At 41.4% G+C, this 21,912-nt stretch overlaps 1 protein-coding gene across 2 annotated transcripts in view; it reads right to left on the reverse strand.

Moving 5' to 3' along the window:
* LOC122812057 (G protein-coupled receptor kinase 5-like) overlaps positions 1–21,912 on the reverse strand; it is a 1,528,223-nt gene that overhangs the window by 79,915 nt on the left and 1,426,396 nt on the right. For both annotated transcript variants that reach the window (XM_044084306.1, XM_044084307.1), the window contains exons 10-11: positions 17,011–17,048; positions 9,416–9,505 (exon numbers count right to left, since the gene is read on the reverse strand). In XM_044084306.1, the coding sequence (XP_043940241.1) occupies positions 9,416–9,505; positions 17,011–17,048 (128 nt within the window). The remainder of the gene's footprint in view (positions 1–9,415; positions 9,506–17,010; positions 17,049–21,912) is intronic.

The following is a 21,912-nucleotide window of genomic DNA, read 5'->3' on the forward strand; positions in this document are numbered from 1 at the left end:
GTTGTTGGAACAGCGATTTTTTTCCCCTAGGAAAAAAATCGCTGTTCTGACAGTTCGAAATTGTAAGCTTTCGCTTACATAGGGTCGATTAATCACCGTTCGCTTTTTTAAGCACTCGGTGATCTAATATAGACCCGAAATAATAGACATCTTCTTGATGTGTCACCTGATTTTCCACACAGCCCTCCATAAAGGGTCTTTTATTGGCCTCATCCTTTTTGCCAATCACTGCTCTGTAATATTCTTTAGACAATCCTGTACTTGTTTTCAGTAAAACACTGACGGCATGTGCAGATTACATAAGAATACCTAACCCACAACCCACCAGTTCAAACCAGCCACCAGCAAGCACCTTCCTGCAAATCAAGATATAACAATGAAGATTTGTCCCATATAGTGTCATACACAAATACACACTTGTCCTACTTACAGTAACTTCCAAAAGACAAGGCTAAATGGAGGGCTACCCACAGGCAGGATGGTTATTCTTGAATTAAGGATGGTTCGCATTCTTAGATGGAATGTGCATTTTTACCGTATTGCTTGCTATACACTATGACCTTCCTTAATGGGTCCTTTACTTGGCTGAATCCCAAACAGTAACCATGAGGGGTTAAAAAGCTGGAGAACTACCACCCAAGTACTAAGTTCAGTAGGCTGAGTAGTACCAACAGAAGACCCACTCCTGGAGTCACAGTCAAAGCATTAATGCTTAATAGAGGTGGTCAGTAAACAGCAAGTGGCCTTGCCATAGATGTCTGCAACAGAGGTATTCTCAAAGCAAGTACTGGTGGCAGCCAGTGCAATGGGCTCTGATTACAGCATTCACCAATGAGGGGTGAGCTTCTTTTCCACCCTACAGCAGAGGAAGTGATCAGCTGGTCCTTCTTCTCCAAAGCCTGCACTTCCTTCAAGTGAAACCTCAAATGACAGTGTGTATCCAGAAAATGAAGAATCTCAGCCTCTTTTCTGCAATGGTAAAGAAAACAGGTAGATGAATGCACTGATTCAGAACATGGAAGCCACTTTTGGAAGGAAATGTGGGTTCATTCTAAAGCATGCACAATCCTTGTAAAAGACCAAATAAAATTCCTTACACGAGGACATGAAGTTACAAGAGGCGATGACCACCAGAAACACTACTATTCAACAAATGGACTTCAACACCACTGATCCATCAGGCTAACAGAAGGTGGACAAACCTGTCAATCATGAAGTTTAGTCCTCTTTGAGGACAAGAGTTTTTCAAAGGAGGAGGAGGAGTGGCAAATCACCCCTTACATAACTCTTTGACCAGCTGGTGTTGGTCAACAATCCTGCCTCAAAAGGTCCTGATGCCAAAGTCTGGATGGCTTCGTTATTTCATCTCTTGACAGCTGACACATGTACCATGTGAGTAAGGTTTCCTAGCCTAATGAACTCTGAGACTTCAGCTGGGAGGTCTAGAAGTCTACATCAGTAACCAAGCCCTGAGATGGATCCAGCTGTCACCACAGTCATAAAGGACATCCATGATTAGAACTAAAAGAGTCTCCTGTACTGTTAGGGAATTAGGTGCCTAAAACTATGCCATTTTTGCAACCAAAGGTGGTGAGAAGGACTTTTTCTCTGCCTTTCTTTAACTTTGTAATGAGGAATAGACTCTCTAAAAACGAAGAGAAGGCATTTAGTAATCTCCCATACCACAGGATAAAGACCGCATCTGTTGCTATACAATACCTCACATTTATGCTGCATTGCACATAAGAAGGGGAGGACTGCATTAACCTAAATGGTGAAGTGATCAAACAACAGAATGCTCCTACTTTTGGAAAACTTTGACCAGACACAGCATCTGAATCTACAGTTCTATGTTGTGATGATGGTTTAGTTCACAGTCTTTAGTCTCACTCGGCTTCTCAAGGATAGAAGCCCCTGAGAAAGTGATGTCTCTGTCTATGGCCCATTGCCAGTCAAGAATCACCAGCCTGCAGAGGGGGTACGTCTCTGTGCCTTCTTGTCTGTTTAGATACCTTATGAAGAACTGGCTGTCTCATCAAATGAGAACAAGCTCCAGAAGAAGATCTGTCTATAAGGCCAAAATAGAGATAGAAAGACTACTCAAAGGTCCAGCTGTCTTATGTGAAATCCCCTATGCACTGGCAGCATCCTCCCACTGTGTGGGAGTCAATAATACCTCCCAACCCAGCAATGTAAGTTTCTGTCATCAAAATTTACAACAGGCTCAGCTGCAAGAAGAGATGCTCTTCCAAAAGGCTGGTCCACAATTCCAAAGAACAATGACAGCAGTCTGACACCAAGAGGTCTAGTAGCAAGAAGTAGGTCTGTAGCCAGAGACAATTCAAAGCCCATGGCAACAATTCTATCCTCAGGTGACCATCATCACCAAAGGACTTAGCAGAGTCTGGGTTTACATCCTGCTGTGCTTCTTACCAGGCTACAAACTCCATAACCTTCTGAGTCCTCTCATAGGTTCATAGGTGTCATGAGGCAAATACAACCCATACTGTAGACTGCTGAATCCCAAATCTATAAAGGCTATCCTCTAAGAAAAAAAAAAAAAAAAACAGACGGAACTTCTTGAAATTTAAGATTACCCCTACAGACTTAAGTCATTAGAGCATTCACAGTACATACACTTTCAGAGAATGACTGGACAGGGCTGCCAGAAATTACTCAATGAGGTAGGGAAAACATGGATACCCTTACCCTGCAAGGCATTTGGGCTGCTGTGGTAAACATCTTGGTAAATACTGAGAGCACTAATAAAAGATTAGATGGCAGCATTCTGTACTAGAAGTGAAGCAAACAGACTGAAACAGAGGAATCTGTGTGTGTACATGCAAAACTAATGTACCAAAAGGCATCCATCATATCCAGTGACATCACCCAGGCACCAGGCTGCAGCAGGGGAGTGATACACCACCATGTGTAACTGGACAAATTGGATGTCTTACCTGAAGTTACTGCAGTTCAGAATAAGTTGGGGTCAGCATCCATACTTTTCAAGATCAGCAAGAGGCATTAGTAAAACCCCAACCCTGCTCCAAACATAGAAAAGTGTCTATTACTCCTTTCAACAACAATCCAGGCCTATCCCAAGAATTCTGTTGAGACAGAATTGCCTACTAGTGGGTCTTCCTCTAGGGTGGGAACCAGTAAGGTCTGCACCATGCCCAACACAGACCATATCTAGAACTTACAGCTCCTATCCTTTATGACTATTCTTCATGCTGGGGAAAATCAGAGCACTGCCACTCCACAGGCAGTTGAAAATTAGAGTAATGACTGCAGTAGAAGGGGAAATTAAGTTATTCCCTAGGGTTACTTGCCTTAAGCGCCTTTTACTAATACTGAGACGGTATCTTCTACTTTTTAGGGTTGGCTTAGAAGAAGAAGAGGAGAAGAAAGTTACATGGACCTCCACAGTACTGCGGGCCCAGTTCCTGAAAGTACTGACCGAACAGAATGTCTCCTTTGAATTGGGTAACCAGAATGCAGTTCCTAAGATCTTACTTAACGGAGGACAGCCTCAGCAGTGTCCATCTTTGCAGCTATATGCCTAAACCTGTGACATTGGCCACAGCATCCACACAGTCAAAACTACAGTAGGCCACATGGAAGATCATTTTAAAGGCAGTTGAAATGATCTGAATAAAATTCTCTTTTAGCCCAGTTAAAAAGTGGTCTTTAAGCTTTTCCAGTACCTGGTTATGATGGAGAACTGGAGATTGAACTGGTGGGCTGAACAGTGGGGGACCCTAAACACTAACACTGAAGAGGAAACTTGTGCATCACTAGTAGGCAAAAGTTTGGACTCTATCAGTTGACAGGGAGGAAAAATGATATGGCCTTTGGAACTTATGCTGGACAGAACAGACCATGCAGAAGTCACACTGAGGATATTTGAACCAACCACCAAATGCACATTACACTAATGTTAGCAATGGATCACTTTTTTAAGCACCACTGAAATCAGTCATGCCCCTGGTGTGGATGCCTCTGACTGAAGCATTTTGCAATGGAAATTCTATCACCTGATGGTAAAATACACATACTCCCTTCAGATAAAAATCTGAGCTTGGTAATGCCTGTTCAAGGTGTAGAGGGGTCCTCTGCTTTCTGGGTTCAAATCTCTCAAAGAAAAATTGGAAATGCATGGAGTAGTTCAAGGATACTATTGATAGCACTTTTAAGAAGAAATATGGTTAATCCTACCAGGAACCTAAAATCACGGTTGTAGACTGAATGGTGCCGCCGGATGAAGCTGAAGTTGACAGAGCTTCTCCTGCCTGTACTGATAGACAAGTAATGACTGTACTAAAGAAGTCAAAAGCCACGGCATAATCTGTTGGAATCAAATGCATCAACCTCTGCACAACAGATGTGGACACTGACAGTCCTGAGCATGGAGCCATCAATGAAGACGATCCTGAAGGCTCTGGCATAGACAGCAGGGCTGAAGCAGAGGATCTCAAGACAAAAACAGTGCCAAATATATCAGAATCAAAGACAGAGCTGAGGACTTAGTGTTAAGGATTTGGTGTTGAGACCCAGTCTACACTGTATCTGTGTTGAGTGTGTTGAATGCTGAGGGGTCGGCATCTAGGGCTCCAGTCCCACTGGTGCCAAAGGAGAATGCACCAGAAAGGTCAATAGGCCATCTCCTTTGGCAACAAGATTCTTATAAGGGAAGAAGCATCTTGCATGGGAGACTTAGGACCAACCCAATCTAGTCTGGAAACAGAGGTGAGTGGGATGAAACCCATTTCAGTCTAAGAGTTGACAAGGGCACTCTTGTGATCCCAATCAATGTCTGAAGAACTATGGATCAGAAAACAGAAAAATCTACAATAACTATTTGCTGCAACAACTTCCAAGACTACTGTTACTAATGCCCATAACAACAACAATAATAGCAAAAACAACAGAAAACAGCAATGTAATAGAAAGAGCTAGAAATCACTGGCTGGGCCTCAAACACTTAGCCACAGGACAGGCAAGGAAAAATAAGGGGGGAAAAGTTATTTGTTTAAATGATAATCAGCAAGAATAAGTAAGGGACAAATAAAAAGAAATCCATAGGAAAATAAAGATTTTATAAGAAAAGCCTGAATGATTATGAGGATATTGTTGATCAAGGGCTCAGAGAAGGAGTTTGAGTACTTCATGTAGCTTCTGGTTGCTAAGTTAGATCTGCCTGATGGAGATGTTTCCATCAGTCAACGTGAACAGTTGGGATAGTGTAAGATCTGTTAACCACTGTTTGTATTAACACACCCAATGAGAACTATGGGACGCTGACATACTCAATGCTGAGGGTAACCAGTGGGGAGACAGATTACCTTTGGCAGTCATGTGAAGACTGTTAGTCCAAGTCTTTGTGTCGTATTCCATCACACATTGACTGGAGAAACACAACACTGAGCAGCCTGGTGAGGAAGCAGTATGGTTGCCCCGGTCACTTAGAAAAGCTCTTTTAAACTGGGAAGTCTTGCTGAGTGACCAGTAATCAATGCTAAACAATATATTCTAAAAAATGCAGGACAATATCAAGGACTTAAGATGGCAAAATCCTGTGGAACCAAGGAAGGACATTCACTACAGCTGGGCATAGAATGAAGGTTAGGCACATTAGCAGCCTAATTATGCTATGATGGGTACCCTTGAGCCAGTTATTTGAAACATGGTTAAATAGCTCCTTACTGCCATGGCAGCAAACCTGTGCAATGAGTTGGGAAAGGGACTACAGTACACCACCTAGAAAAGTTAAAACTTCTACCGCCTTAGACTACATTGAAACAAGCAGTGCTTTTATGAAGCTGGCTTAAACTCTGGTGTTCAAGATATTGCTGATGACCACAAGTGGACATCAGTGGAAAGCTCACTAACTATAAGTTGAAACCAAGATTGTGTGATCTTGGTCAGCTTCAACAATGGCCTGTATGCTTGGTGAATAACTTTATGCAGTCTGCTAACACGGCTTGTTCTCATATTGCTATGCATTTGTGAAGAGGCTAAATGGACTTATGTCATAATCTTGCCTGCAATTAGATATCTGTAATCTTTACTGTTGACAGTAACACAGAATAGCATAAAAGTTCATAAAAAAGAGTGGAATACAGACTGACAGACAAAATGAATGTGGGTCATAAATAGAGGGTAATATACAGGTCTACTTCGTTTCATTGAAAACTCATTTCACTGAAACTCAGCTGCCTGAGCACAATTCACTGAAAGCTCACTTCACTGAAAACTCATTTGACTAAAACTCATTTTGTTGAAAGGTATATGCCCTGTTCCCGACTGTACTGCGATCCTGGAGTTAGTATCTATAGTAGGGGGGGCACAGCCCCTCACATTGGGGGAATGTAGTCCTCCACCTATTTTAAACATTGTAAACCACAGACATGGATTCTTACAAGTCGATTGAATAACTCTTTCCAGAAGACAATAAATATATACCCAAACTATACCCCCCACACCCTCCTTACTATATATACGAACTCCAGGATCGCACTACAGTGGGGAACAGGGCATATACCTTTCATCAAAATGAGTTTCAATCAAATAAGCTTTCAGTGAAGTGAGCTTTGAGTGAATTGTGCTTAGGCAGTTGAATTTCAGTGAAATAAGTTTTCAACAAAATGAGTTTCAGTGAAATAAGTTTTCAATGAAATGAAGTAGACCGTAATACACAAAGTGAAATTAAAAATATAATCATAGAAAACGCATAGTATATGGGAAGCAATGACTGGTAACCGCAGACAACATGAAAGGACTGGACAGAGCAGTGATGGAGAGTCCAGTTACTGCAACCTATGTTGAGGATGCTGACATAAACAAGGGCTTCTCCTCCAAGAATGACACCTGGAACAAAAGTTGTGTAGAAAGGTGGAAACCAGATGGCTGTCATTTCTAATAGCAATACATGCTGCAACATTCTGCCTAATAACATGTACATCTTGTACAAGTAAAAAAATGATGTGAAGAATAACAACTCAAAAGGACCATCAGTTCTACATATATCAGGGGTCATCAGCAATACTAAATGGCTGAAGTGGCCAAGAGGGCATACATTTCAGGAAAGGTAATGCATTACACAAGAAGCAGGTGGTCATCCATCTGAACAATTAACAAGTAAAATGGGTGATATGGACCATTAACATGTAAAATGGGTGAAAAGGGGATGTCACTGTCAGGAATGACATTTTCAATATAAGACTGGTGTAGCTGTTGCATAATATATACGGCAAAGCCATTTATTTTTGTATTGGGGAGAAGCAATGAACACCAAAACCTACATTTTCATTAGTACAAAGGTGTCAGACACATTGCAGATAAACTGCCATGGATTTTGGGGGGAAGGCATAATAAAAGTAAACCCTATGTAATAGTACTACTCTGCTGTTTACAAATGACAGTGTTTCAGGTGAGATGTTTTGTCAGCAAGAAGCTTTGACATTTTCTTACACAGAAAATAGAGAACAAAGGCCTTTATCTGAACTGTCGCTGCCCTACAGTGACTTAGTACTTACGAGTTCAATCTGTGGCATACAAGTTCCTGAATAAACAGCTTGCCAGCATCAGTTCTAACATTTTATTTTTATTTTAATTTTATTACACATTTGTTTACATGGGTTGAGTACTTATCGTGAGTAACCAATTTCAGTCTTAGCCCAGGAATACAAAGAAAGTCAGAATTACATTTAGTGAGAGACAACAAGAGTATAATGAAAATACACAACTGTGAAATACAATTAACAGCTAATACAAACACAAAGAGTGTATACAATTACAATATGCCTTATAATGAAAATACACATCTGTGAAATAGAAATTAATAGCTAATACAAACACAAAGAGTGCACACAATTACAATATGCCTTATAATGAAAATACACAACTGTGAAATACAATTAACAGCTAATACAAACACAAAGTGTACACAATTACAATATGCCTTATAATGAAAATACACATCTGTGAAATACAATTAACAGCTAATACAAACACAAAGAGTGTACACAATTACAATATGCCTTATAATGAAAATACACATCTGTGAAATACAATTAACAGCTAATACAAACACGAAGAGTGTACACAATTACAATATGCCTTATAATGGAAATACACATCTGTGAAATACAATTAACAGCTAATACAAACACGAAGAGTGTACACAATTACAATTGTTTGTTTGTTTGTGTCTTTCGGCTTTTCCCGGTCAGGGGTCGCCACAGCGGAACTCCGGTCCGTTAATGGTTGGTAGTGGATTATTATTTATAATGAAAATACACATCTGTGAAATGCAATTAACAGCTAATACAAACACGAAGCGTGTACACAATTACAATATGCCTTATAATGAAAATACACAACTGTGAAATACAATTAACAGCTAATACAAACACGAAGAGTGTACACAATTACAATATGCCTTATAATGAAAATACACATCTGTGAAATGCAATTAACAGCTAATACAAACATGAAGAGTGTACACAATTACAATATGCCTTATAATGAAAATACACAACTGTGAAATACAATTAACAGCTAATACAAACACGAAGAGTGTACACAATTACAATATGCCTTATAATGAAAATACACAACTGTGAAATACAATTAACAGCTAATACAAACACAAAGAGTGCACACAATTACAATATGCCTTATAAGGAAAATACACAACTGTGAAATACAATTAACAGCTAATACAAATACAAAGAGTGCACACAATTACAATATGCCTTATAATGAAAATACACATCTGTGAAATACAATTAACAGCTAATACAAACACGAAGAGTGCACACAATTACAATATGCCTTATTTATAACAAATCAAAACAGATGTCATTTAGAATGCGAGGTGTCTGTGTGATAACTGATAGTTGTGTATTGTCTAAGTGCGAGTGACAGGATAGTTGAGTGGAGTGTAGAATGTTAACCATATTTTGTGAGTAGATGAATGGAAAGGTTATGTTAAGCAAAAGATTATTTAGGCAAGGAATGTAGCTGATGCATTATGATGCTCATGAGAAACGGTCAAGTGTGTTACTGGTAGAACAGAATGATGCAGCTCAGATTAGGAAACACTGGAGTTTTTTTCGCTGGTGGAGCAGCCATTTATAAGGGTTTGCACCTCTGTAACAGGATTTTGTGTTACAAGAAAGAAGTTGTGCAAATGAAGCAAAGCAAAGAAAAATGGAAGAAAAAAATTAGACCGGTATGTATGAATAGTATCATTCTGCCAGTATAGATTGACAAGAAAGACATAAGGGCATTAATTCCTTTGAGAGTTGAACATTTTTGTGAAACAACGTACTGGAAAAATTATGTCTGAGACTGAAAAAGAAATACAGCAGCACCGTGAAAAGACTATTTATTTCACAGTCAGCCTTACCCATGTAGCCAACAGTGCCCACACGTCCTCGAATGGTTTCACCTTCAGGAATTTTAATGGCTAATCCCAGATCTGATATCCTGATATGCCCTAAAAAAAACACAATGTAGTTAGAATTTTTTTAAACAAAATTGAACCCACAGAACACACAATCAAACAACAGTAATAATAATAATATGAATGCATGCTGTACTCAGCTTGCTTAAAGATATGTACAATGAAGTATAACTTATACAACATAGAAACAAACAAGCACAAGAAAACAGGACTGTGAAAGTTTCAGAGCAATGTACTGAGCTTGGGGTAGCAAAATGATGTATAAACTTTATGGCTGGAATAAAATGTAGAACTTTCTTTTTAGAACACATCAGACTACATATAACTTCTGCAATGCTGCATGAAAACTCTTAAGATAAATTTATAACATGGAAATGACTATAACACAGAAATTATGTCCAAGAATTGCAGACAACAGTGAGAACAAAGAATAACTTAAAGAGTTATAAGGTATCCAGGCAACCACTCAGCAGGTACTCATAATGACAGTTTATTGGGTTCTCAATAAAACCACACTCAAAACACAATAGTCCACAGATTAAGCTCTTTCGTCAGAATAACCAACTTCATCAGAAGAGAACCCAATAAACTGTCATTAGGAGTACCTGCTGAATGGTTAACTGGATAACTTATATTTGTTTTTCTTGGTTTGTGTTTCCTTTGGACAGAGCAATAACTTAGAGTTGAGAGAAAGAATATGTTCTCATTCTTTTGTGTTTCTTCAGTGCACTGAGTTTTGAAAACATATTTAAAGAAGACAACTAATAAATAACTCCTGATGAACCACCTGACAAAACTTAGCACTTCTCTTCTAATTAAAATGGACTACTAAACATTACAATTCATCCAGCTTACTTGTGACATGGAGTTCTGGGCCATTGCCAGGATGTGGAAGCAGTCCAACCAGTTGAACAGTACTGTGAAACTTCAACACGAATACAACCAGCTTCCACTTAGGGACACAGACTATACCCTTCATCACCTTACTACGGCATGCTCTCAAGATGCTTGCTTTTATCATCTGGAAGCATACATACTGGCATTGTATGGCATATACTACGACTCTTACACTCTAATAGTGGGTCCCTGTTAGAATGTCAAATGTTCAGACCATTGACATTCACAACAGCAACCCCAGAAGCTCAAAACAGCACAATATGAAACTGCTGTAACAGTGAATTTCAAAAGATCGCACAATACAAGTGGGTGATTTTTGCGCGATTGCAGTACAGCTGGGTTTAGGGTTTTTTCCAATCCCATCTGTAGTACAATCTCAGAATTAGTATATATAATTAGCAGGGGGTGTGGGGAGATGCAGCATCCTTGCATCGAATGTGCATGGGGCTTGTGCCCTGCAAAAACAAGAAATTCAATCTTATTAATTTACTGTTACAGCAGTTCAATATTGTGCCATTTCGAGCTTCTGGGGTCGTTGTGAAACTATGTTCTGAACACTGGACTTTCTAACACAGACCCCTAATAAATACCACAACACTGCAGACAGTATATGCTAATCGAGAAATGCACAAAAGCTTTCAAACAACACTCATTACAGAACTGGGAATACACAAGTTTTCTGTCTATAAAGTATAATGTAAGTGTCTTCTTTCCTTTGCCTTTCCTGCAGTTAGTTACTTCTGCTGAATAAGCCTCCTGATTTGCTACTTTCACAAACTTTGGACATATATTTGCAAGCTGGGTTTCTATGCATTCTGTTCTTGCAGCACCCCCTCTGCACAGAGAAAGTGCTACCACTGGAGTAACAGGTTTGGTTAAGCAGTGCTAGCCAATACTGGCCATATGAAACACTTCAGCACTTGCTGAAAGAAGGTACACAGTGTTTTTCTTTAAAAAAAAAAATGGCATAAAAGACTTTACTAAGAGAACACACTTGTCTTTTCGAGTTTCCAGTGTAGTTTCAATAAAATAAATGCCTGAAAGAGAAATGTACAACTTATATGTATATAAATACAAATATACATATATGTGCAAGTATACATACACATGTACATATATGGTGGGAAGGAAGACTCACTTTCTCTGTCCTTCTTTGAGACCATGGTCTTCGGATTTTCAGATTCTTCACAAGTGCTTGAGAGAGCAGAAGTGTCATGACCCTCAGCTCCAGGCATGAGATAACTCATAACAGACTGTATGGCAGCCTCTCATAGGGTATAAGATGACAGGGAATTGACAAGCAAGTACAAGAACCACCCACCTCACACTGCACACAAAACACACGCACATAAACTAATGCATGCGAGCCACTTAAAATCAATCTTCCTAAACAACAAAGATCACCTAGACTGCCTGTTGGCAAAGCTGTGTCTTGGCAAGCCTACAGGCTCTCAGAAAAAACAACACCTAACACCACACATAAGGTCACTCTCAATGGAGCCCTAAACACTTAAGCTCCTAAGGCAAGCAAACACTTCCCAGGACTCTTGTCACTGGGGACTTTAGTATAAGACATTCTGATGCCTCTCTAACCAGGCTGAAGAAGGAGGAGATAACGATTATTTTTTTCTCTGGAGCCAAGATACACCAAATCACTCATGCACTCAAGTCATTACACCACGGGTACCACTATGACTCCATCATAGTCCATGTAAATGTAAATGACCCAAGATGTACCCCTGAACCATATTTAGAAAGACATTATGGATCTCTTAGATTGTGTGTCTCAGTCTGGTATGAGCCTAGCACTGAGCAGCATATAACCATCACCAAGGATGATGCCACAATGTGAGCAAAAGATGACTGATTTCAACAACTGGTCATCTTTCTTCGGTCACCCTAAGGGGGTCCAGTATTTGTCAGCTTGGAGGGACATGGTTAACAGACCCCGTTGCTTTGCCAAGGATGGTCTGCACTTGCCTCTCTAGGCTTTTGAATACTGTCTAAAACTTTTATCCACTCCACAGTGCCTTTTTATGCAATGCCAAATTGACAAACCTACCAATATAGCAAAATCAACTCAACTGAACCTCAAGGTATTTCTGCTCAATGCCAGGTGCCTAAATAATAAACTACACTCCCTCCAAGCCCTTCTCACACTTGAGAATAAAGACAACTGTGCAGTTATCAGGACATGGTTTAGAGCATCAAAGAGTACCCTGGTATTGCAAAGTTTCAATGTTTTCCACACTTTTGGACCAGTAGCTGCACAGACACGGGCTAAAGGTGGAGTTGTCCCAATATATATCAATAACAAGCATATCTCTAGGGTTGTCAGACATGATGAAGTGCTGGAGTTCCTCCACATGGAGATCACCACAGATAAAATCCCGTACCATATTTTAGTCAACTATAGGTCACCCTCCATGTTCCAAGAAGCTCACGATGCATACTTGGACCTGCTGGAGACACTTACCATCCAACCTAACACCCTGCTCATGGAAGTCTTTAATCACAGGGATTTCTATATGGCTTCAAATCTACAGGCACAAACACCCTTGACCAAAAAGTGAATACAACCACTAGAAGCTCCAAAATACTGGACCTCGTTCGTACTCATGAATATGGGAGAACAATGCACCCTCCCCAAATGTCTTGTCCTCCCTGGTAAGTTTCGACCATAAGGTTGTCTTTTTCAAAATCAAAATTAACTCCATAACCTCAGTAAAACTAATAATTATTCCAAGGCAAACTACCTTTTATTAACTGGTTGTCACAATTCAGTACTCCTACAAACCCTGAGAACACAGCAGCCTATGTTGAATTTCTCTCAAACTCTGTACAACCACATCATTAGCTGTATATAGGCTGTTGTACCTACCAGAAATAAACCCAGAACAAGCTCCAGAAACAAATGGCCCTGGTGGCATCTCAAATGAAACTGGATATATAACAAAAGGAAAAAATAATTACAACAAAAATCAAGAATAATTGCCATAAAGACAAATCTCTCTCATCAAACTAAACAGACACTTAAGAGGTCTAATTAGGCCAAACAGAGTCAACTCTGAGGTCAAGACATATGATAACCATAAAGACGTCTTCAGCTATGTCAGAAACCTCAAGGGTAATACACAGCAATGTCTTGAACTGGTGGTTAATGGTGTCACATTCACCAAACCTGGACATACAGTGAACCTGTTACCGGACAAATTCAGTTCCAACTTTCACCCCCCCACCCTCAACCACCCCTCAAGAAAAACTCTCAAACACAACCCCTTCAACTATATCTAGGGATCATGTAATGGCTGAGCTCACTAAAGTCAAGAACACAGACTCAATAGCAGATAACATCCTAGGATGCCTCCTGAACAGACTAAAATATGACTTATCAAGACCCCTGGACTCACTATTTAAATATATTATTAAAACAGGCTTTGTACCACAAGAATGGATGACTGCAATAGTCATCCCCCTTCATAAGGGAGGACCTTCAACATACTCTGGAAACTACAGGACCATTAGTCTGACTAGTCTTATTTGCAAAGCCATGGAAAGAATTATCATGGGGATTATCAGGTGCATACTTCCTACCTAAATCTGCCTAAAGCATTTCATAGAATACCCCACTCTGGAATTATTAACAAACTTACAGAACTAGGCATAAACCCGTTTATAACACACTGGATACCTAGCTAGCTAGCTTGCAGATAGGACACAAGAGGTTAGGATAGATGAGGCCACCTCCACAAAGAGGCTGGTCACCAGTGGAGACCCACTGGGCTCTGTGTTGGACCTGCTCCTTTGTAGCATCTACTTCTTGGATGTCAAAGCCTGTATCAAAGGCCTCTGGCTGACCAGGTTCACAGATGACTTTAAAATGGGATCAATCACTGAATCCCCCAAGATGAAAACACCCTTCAGGAAGGCCTAACACAGACAAATGCTTGGTGCCATAGTCATAGCTTAAAACCCAATATCAAGAAATGCATTATGTACCTTTTGGAAAGATGGCCACCCTGGGTAACATCATCATCAATAAAACACCCCTAAAAGTTGATTCAGTAGTCCAGGATCTGGGAACTCATGCAGACAGCAAATTAGCCTTCAACCAACATGTATCCAGATTAGAAAGGAAATCCTTCTATGTTGCTCAATTTATAAGTCAGGGAATTGCATCTAGGTCTAGAGAGGTCATCGTACCACTGTTCTCGACCCTCATCAGACCCATCATAAGAGTATATTGTCCCCTTTGGTATGTATCTGACCAGACACATGCAGCAACTGGAAAATCCACAAAGTTTTTTTTCAAAATGAATACAGGGATTAGACATGTCCTATGCTGATCACCCCAAAGCCCTGTCTCTTCACTTGGCATCATACAGACTTCTGAGAGGTCATCTTTGCCTGGAGTACAAGGCAACCCTGGATGCTGTTTTGATGAACCTTTTGCACATCTGCAAAATAAATAACATGAGAACTACTAGAGCAAAACACCTAATTTCGCTTGTGACATAAAGAGGATATGCTGGAGAGACAGACATGTTTAACAGAGAATTCACATTTGTTGCAACAAGCTCCTCATTCATCTGAAGCAGAGTTCCTCCCTAACCCTATTTAAGAACAACTAGGACCATTGGATGTGTAACTGGAAATTCACCCCCTGCTCTACTGCCCATGTATCTGGGGTCTATATTAGATCACCGAAAGCTTAAAAAGCGAACAGTGATTAATCGACCCTATGTAAGCGAAAGCTTAAAATATCGAAGCAACAGAAACCCAAATTTTTCCTAGGGAAAGAATTCAGTTGTCCGTTTCTGTTGCTTCGGTATTTTCAGTGCTGCGGTGGAAAGTAAGGTGTCAGGTTCAGGTAAGTGTGCGACTGTGTGGATGTGAGTGTTAGGGCGGGTTAGGTGAGCTAGGGTTAGGGAGCGGTTTAGGTATTTGTGCAATTGTGTGGACGTGAGGGTTAGGTGAATTAGGGTTAGGGAGCGGGTGAGGTGAGTGTGCGATAGTGACGGACCTTAGGGTTAGGGTTTGGGTTAAGGTAAGTGGATAGTTAGTGGTGTGTGTATATTTAGTGTAGGGTTAGGTGTCAGATTGTAGGTGTATGTGTGTGGATTGCTGTTTATTTGGTGTGCTTGTGTTGTGTGTATGTGTTTTGGAACAGCGATTTTTTCCCATAGGAAAAAAATCGCTTCTCTGACAGTTCGAGATTGTAAGCTTTCACTTACATAGGGTCGATTAATCACCGTTCACTTTTTTAAGAGTTCGGTGATCTAATATAGACCCTGTATCTGATGGACAGAGGCAGTTAGTAAATCATCCCCTACATCAATCAAATTTGGGGGTCACATTTGGTTTGCACGGCTAAACTTACAAAAGCTTAGCCTAGTATACACCTATGAACTGACGAACAATCCAATGGAGTAACAGAGTTTCAATAAAAACAATAAGAAAACAATAATTTTACAGAGGAAGGCACACCCCACGCCTATTACTTGAATATATTAACTCAATGGCTACACAACTGTGGAGAAAGAGCAAATGTCACCTACATCAAAACTCCATACTGCTTTCTGACTGCATAACTACAAAATGAAAAAAATTAAACTGAATTGCAGACACAGTTCGCCTAAGAATACAACATTCACAATCTATAAAAAGTATAAATAAAAAAAATTAAATCACTGACACAACCATTTAATTTACTGGCAGCAGTAAAGCTACTGTCCATAAAACAGTCATCAACAGAAGAACATGCTTCAAAATGCCCTGTGTTGTACAGATAGAGACACAAGTTAAATAAACCTTTAGCAGTCCACATGAAGAAATAAGGATAAAGGAGACAGAGAGAGCTTCCTATTGAAAGGTCGACACTCAAACTGCAGTGTCTTTTAGAGAACCCCTCCCCCAAATAACTTACATGTACCAACTCTAACACTGTCATACCTCGGACAAAAGAGAATATTCCAAGAAATGGCAATCTCTGATTGAAGATATACAAGACAAGATTTTGGTCATTAGGTCTCCGTATGTTGGGACTTGGCAATCAGAATCTCAACATTTTGAATGGTTACCAACAGCCACCTTTCAAAGGCACTTTGGCTTCAAGTCAGTCACATCCTTGGTTGTGATCTACACAGGAAAGGAAGGAAGGCCACTTGGCATGAAGCAGAAGGAGAACTGCAGGGCTACGTTGTGTACAGTCTATGAAGCAAAAGAGAACTACCTTTCTTTGTAGAATACTGCAACACTACTTAATCAGCCAAACAAACTGCTGAGTACTAAATTTTTAAACAAATGCTAAACTTCTGGGCAACAAATATGAGAAGCATTCTCCAGAATAAACAGAATATCATGAATTTATCTGCTTCAGAACCCCAAGGCATTCAACAGCTAACGATAGGAACATAAATATTCATTTCAAAGTCTTACCTGACAGAAAGAATACCAGATACACACCATCTCACAAGCACTACAAGCATGTCGATGTAGAGTTTCAGACAACTAATACAAAACAAATGTAAACACCCCCCCCCCCCCTTTTAATCCTGCAGCCCGATATGGATGGCAAAATATGTGTTACACAGGCTGGGGTGGGGAGTTTCTGGAAGTAAGTAATACTGATGAGAGCTTACCATCGTCATCCAGCAAGATGTTCTCTGGCTTTAAATCCCTGCAGAAGTTAGAGGAGAGAGCAAAACAGTGTCAATCATTTGAAAAATGGACAAAATAAAAAAAAGTTTCAATCAACATCTTGTTCTGCTTCAGACTAAACTGACAGCCACATGGAATCGTTAAGGTTTCAACAGCAACCTGTTTCAGCACATATAACTTTTACTACAGACTACAATTGCACATACAGAAGTACTGCTGTTTGAGTGTACTCACAGTAACAGAAGATGTTCAAATAACAGAATCACTGCTGCAGTGCAACTCTTTATATATGAACATCAGCTGCAGGTCAACATCTGTCCTCCTCATACAGACTTCCAGACCTGTCGGGAGTACCCAGATTGGAGCTGACCCATGCTTCGTGACAATGACATCAGTAGGATGCACAGTAGAAAAGGAAGAGTGTCCTACATCATATTCTGCTCTTTCCTGGGAGTAGGATGTCACCAACAACTGTGCAATAATAAATAAGAAATACGTTGGTCTGAAAATCTAAACCTGTTCTGCTGCATCAACAGAACAGTTTGGAGGGACAGATATATTTTGCAAAGGATACCACTGCTCTGAAGCAGTTTATCCCTGTCCATATTCAACCGCAACTTGGATCTACAGATGGCAAACAAAAAATTTACTCCAGGACTGCCCCTGCACTACTAATGGACAAAGGCAGCTCCTAGATGCTTTACCCGATGCATGGGTCCCCTCAAATTATTCATGGTATGAACACAGTTATTTTCATTAGGGGTAATAATTACTGGCCATGAGATGGGTAAGGCTGATCTCTAACCAAATGGGATAGGTTAATTCAAGCACAAAAACTTAAATTGGCTGGGCATAAAATGGTCTGCAAGGGCAGCTACCCTAGTACTTCCCTCCACTCCTGTGGAGGCACACATGACTTAATTATTCTAGGTCCACTTGCAGCCTCAAGAAACATCTAACAAGCAATGCAGTTGCCCCAAAGGAATGACCCTGAATGGTGCAGAAAGGTCCTCCTACTCTTCCCACAAGAAGCTGGGGAGTATGGGAACCAATCCCTCAAGCAACAGGTCTCCAAGACAGGGGAATGGTGAGCAAAAACATTATACAATGCAGCAAAGATATTGTGATTCAAGCATTTACTGTACCTGAGAGTATATTCACACAGCTGTATTATGTTCATCATATCGATCACTTCTGCAGTATAATTCTTGCTGTCCTAGAGGTAATGTGACCCAGAACCTGGAGAGCTACAAAATGCTCTGCAAAACTGCACTGGTAAACCTTACATTTCTTCAGGACTGTATATCCAGTGTCCAGTGTCTAAAGAAAGTGTGAATTGTGGTCCACGTATCTGCTACACAATCACTCTGAGCTGACATATATTTAAGGAAAGAGTTTAGTAGTTTGTATTAACTGTAGTTATAAAGTACAGTTGTGTACACTTACCGTAAATGTAGATGTTAGAGTGTATTCACTGTTGCAGTCATCACATTTGGGTTATCCCTACCAGGGTAGCCTTCAGTCGGCCAGAATACCAGAGGCTTAGTATTTCTGGGTCGGTTGCTGTTGCTTCAGGACCGACGTCAGGTCGTCAGTAGTATAAAGTAAGGCAGCTGATGCCATTACATCAGCTTTTCTTGCCCCAACTGCCAGGAGTCCCATAGTGGGAGCCAGTATACAGTGGAAGAACCTCACCAGTAGAAAGTAAATACCAAAACGTTCCTTGCAAGGAGAGAGAGAGAGAGAGAGTGAGAGAGAGAGAAGGGGGATGGAGGGAGGGAAACCAGGACTGTAACAGTGAATACACTCGAACATCTACATTTATGGTAAGTGTACACAACTGTACTATGTTCTTCGTGTTTCACTGTTGCAGTCATCACATTTGTGTTGATTCCCAAAGCTGAGGAAAAGGGTGGAGGTAGTCAAAAAGACTAGGGGCTGGCTAGGATGCCCTGCAAGACTGCAGTGGAAAAGCCTGCCCTGGATTTGGAGAAGATAGGCAGGTGGTAATGCTTGGTGAAGGTGTGAACATTTGTCCATGTTGCAGCCTCCAGGATGTCCCTGGTGGGACTCCTCTGAGGAAAGCTACAGAGGTAGAGGCTGCCCTGGTAGAGTGAGTCCTGACCCCTTTAGGGGGAAGTTTCCCATGTTGCTTGTAGCAGAAATGGATGCAGTGTGCTATCCAGTTGGAAATGGTTTGCTTGGATATGGCTTTGCCCTCTGCTCCTGCAGCAAAGCTGACTGATCAGTCTTTCTGAATGATATAGTCCTGTCTAGGTAGAATCTGAGCTGTCTGAGCACATCTAGATTGTGTAGTATCATTTCTCCCTTGTTTTGTTGGTTAGGGAAAAAGGTGGGCAAATGAATGGATTGGTTGAGAGCCACATTAGATACCACTTTTGGCATGAAGGATGGGTTAGTCCTGAGGGACACCCTGTCAGCATGGAAGAAGATGAAGGGCTCTACAGCAATGAGTGCTTGTAGCTCGGATACTCTTCTGGCTGAAGTAATGGCCAGAAGCAAGGCTGTCTTACAGGAAAAAAACTTTAACTCTGCTGAAGCTGCTGGTTCAAGGGGGGGGGGGGGTAGGGTGAGCTTTTCTAACACAAAGTTTAGATCCCAAGCTGGGATAGGTGCTCTTCTGGGTGGCCTCAAGTTGCTAGCCCCTCTTAGGAACTGTTTGATAAGAGGGTGTGAGAAAAATGGTTGCTTAGTGTTGAAATGAGCAGAGATAGCAGAGGCATGAACTTTAATAGAGGAAAAGGAGAGACCACTGTTTAGTAGGTCAGCTAGGTAATCCAGGATGAGAGGTCGGGAGGGCTGTGCCATATCGGCTCACTTAGGCTGGATCCAGGTGCAGAACCTTTTCCGTTTGTCAGCATAAGACTTTCTAGTGCTAGGGCGTCTGGCCTCAAGTATAACATCTAGAACCTGATTATGAGATTGGCAGCTTGTTCAGTGGTCAGGGAATAAGCCAGGCTGCCAAATTGAGTGTCTACAATTGGGGATGCATAAATTCTCCTTCCCTCTGGGTTAGGCGGGTTGGGATCTGAGGGAGATGCCATGGTGGCAGAGGGGGACAGACTGTGCAGCAGTGGGTACCAGTGCTGGCAAGGCCTGTCTGGAGCAATTAGAATTGCCCTCGGTTATTCCTGCCTTATTTTGAGCAGTACCCTGGTAATGACAGGTAGTGGGGAAAAACATAGACTGAGAGGTTGCTCCACTGGAAGGATAGGGCATCCACTTTCCAGGCCCTGCAGTGAGGCTCCCTGGTGCTGAGCTAATGGTTGGAATGGGAAGCAAAGAGGTCGACCTTCAGGTACCTCATTTCTGAGTTATTAGGGTGAAGGTTCTTTGGTCTAGCTGCCACTTGTGTGGGTCCAGAAGATTTCTGCTTAAGTTGTCTGCCAGAGAGTTTAGAGAGCCTGGCAGGAATTGTGCTAACAGGTGTAGTTGCATGGCTGTGGCTGTGTGCAAAGGGTCATGGCGAGCCTGCATAGAGGATAGGCGTGAGTCCCTCCCTGCTTGTTGATACACCACATCACAGTGGTGTTGTCTGTTTTGATCAGTAAAACTCCTGGGGAGAGAAGGGGCCTGAAAGCTGGTTGATGTGCAGATGTATTTGATGTGGGCTCCATTGGCCATGTATGCACCTGCCGTCCAGGTGTGCACCCCAGGCATAGTCTGATGCATCTGTGGTGAGGGTCTGGGTGGCATGGGGTGGTGAGAAGGGTAGTCCCTTGTTGTGGTAGCATGCTGCTGCCCACCATAGAAAATCTTTCCTTAGGCAAGGTATCATTGGTATAAGAGTTTCCAGGTCTTGAGAGTGATGACACCAAAGGCTTTTTAGGTACCACTGAAGTTTCCTCATATGCAGTCCGGCATATGGAATGAGTAGAATGCAAGATGCCATGAACTCCAGAGCTTGCAGGATTTTCTTTGCTGATAACTGGGGTCTGGTGGCTGGATGAGAGAAATAGGCTGTGAGGTAAGTTTGCTTTTCTGGAGTAAGGAATGCCATCTGGGATGCTGTGTCAAGGCTTGCTCCCAGGAATATAATATTTTGGGTGGGTACTAGTTTGGATTTATTTTCACTGATAGTGTACCCTAGGGAGGTCAGTAGGTTCTTTACAAAGCCCAGGTGCTTGAGTAGCTTTTCCTGACTGTCTGCCTGAATTAGTCAGTTGTCTAAGTATGGGTAAATTTGAATATTTCTTTGTCTGCAAAAAGCAATGGTGGGAGCCAGACATTTTGTAAAAACTCTGGGAGCAGTGGATAAGCCAAAGGGAAGTGCAGAGAACTGAAAGTGCAAACATCCTGCCCAGAAAAGTAGATATTTCCTGCATGATTCCCTGATTGAAATGTGGCAGTAGGCCTCTTTTAGGTCTAGGGTAGCTAACCAAGCATTTTTGGAGAGCACGGGTAGTAGTTGTTGGAGGGTGAGCATTTTGAATTTTGGAATCATCAGGAAAGTGTTTAGAATGCATAGATCGAGGATGGGGCGCCAGGTGCCCTCTTTTCTGGGTACCATGAACAGCCTGGAGTAGAAACCTTGGCCTATTTGCTCTGCAGGAACGTCTTCTACTGCCCTCATAGAGAGCAGGGAAAGGACTTGCTTTTTGGCCTCTGCCCACTGGTTCGGAGGAGGAACTGGGAACTCTTTTGGGGTTGGAAGAGCGTGGAAAGAAAATTTGTATCCCTGGGACAATATGGTGAGGACCCAGTAGTTGTTGGGTAATGTGTGGAGAGTCATTCAGAATTCTTACCATGAAGGGGTGGCTTAGCACTCCCTGGTTTTGAAGTGAAGGAACTTCATTGCTTTGATCTCTGCATTCCCTGTGGCTGTTGTCTGGGGGGTCTGCTTCCCTGGGGTCTGGGCTGAA

This window comes from Protopterus annectens, chromosome 9.part0 (assembly GCF_019279795.1).
Source record: "Protopterus annectens isolate FY-2018-M chromosome 9.part0, PAN1.0, whole genome shotgun sequence".
In the NCBI taxonomy this organism is placed as follows: Eukaryota; Metazoa; Chordata; order Ceratodontiformes; family Protopteridae; genus Protopterus; species Protopterus annectens.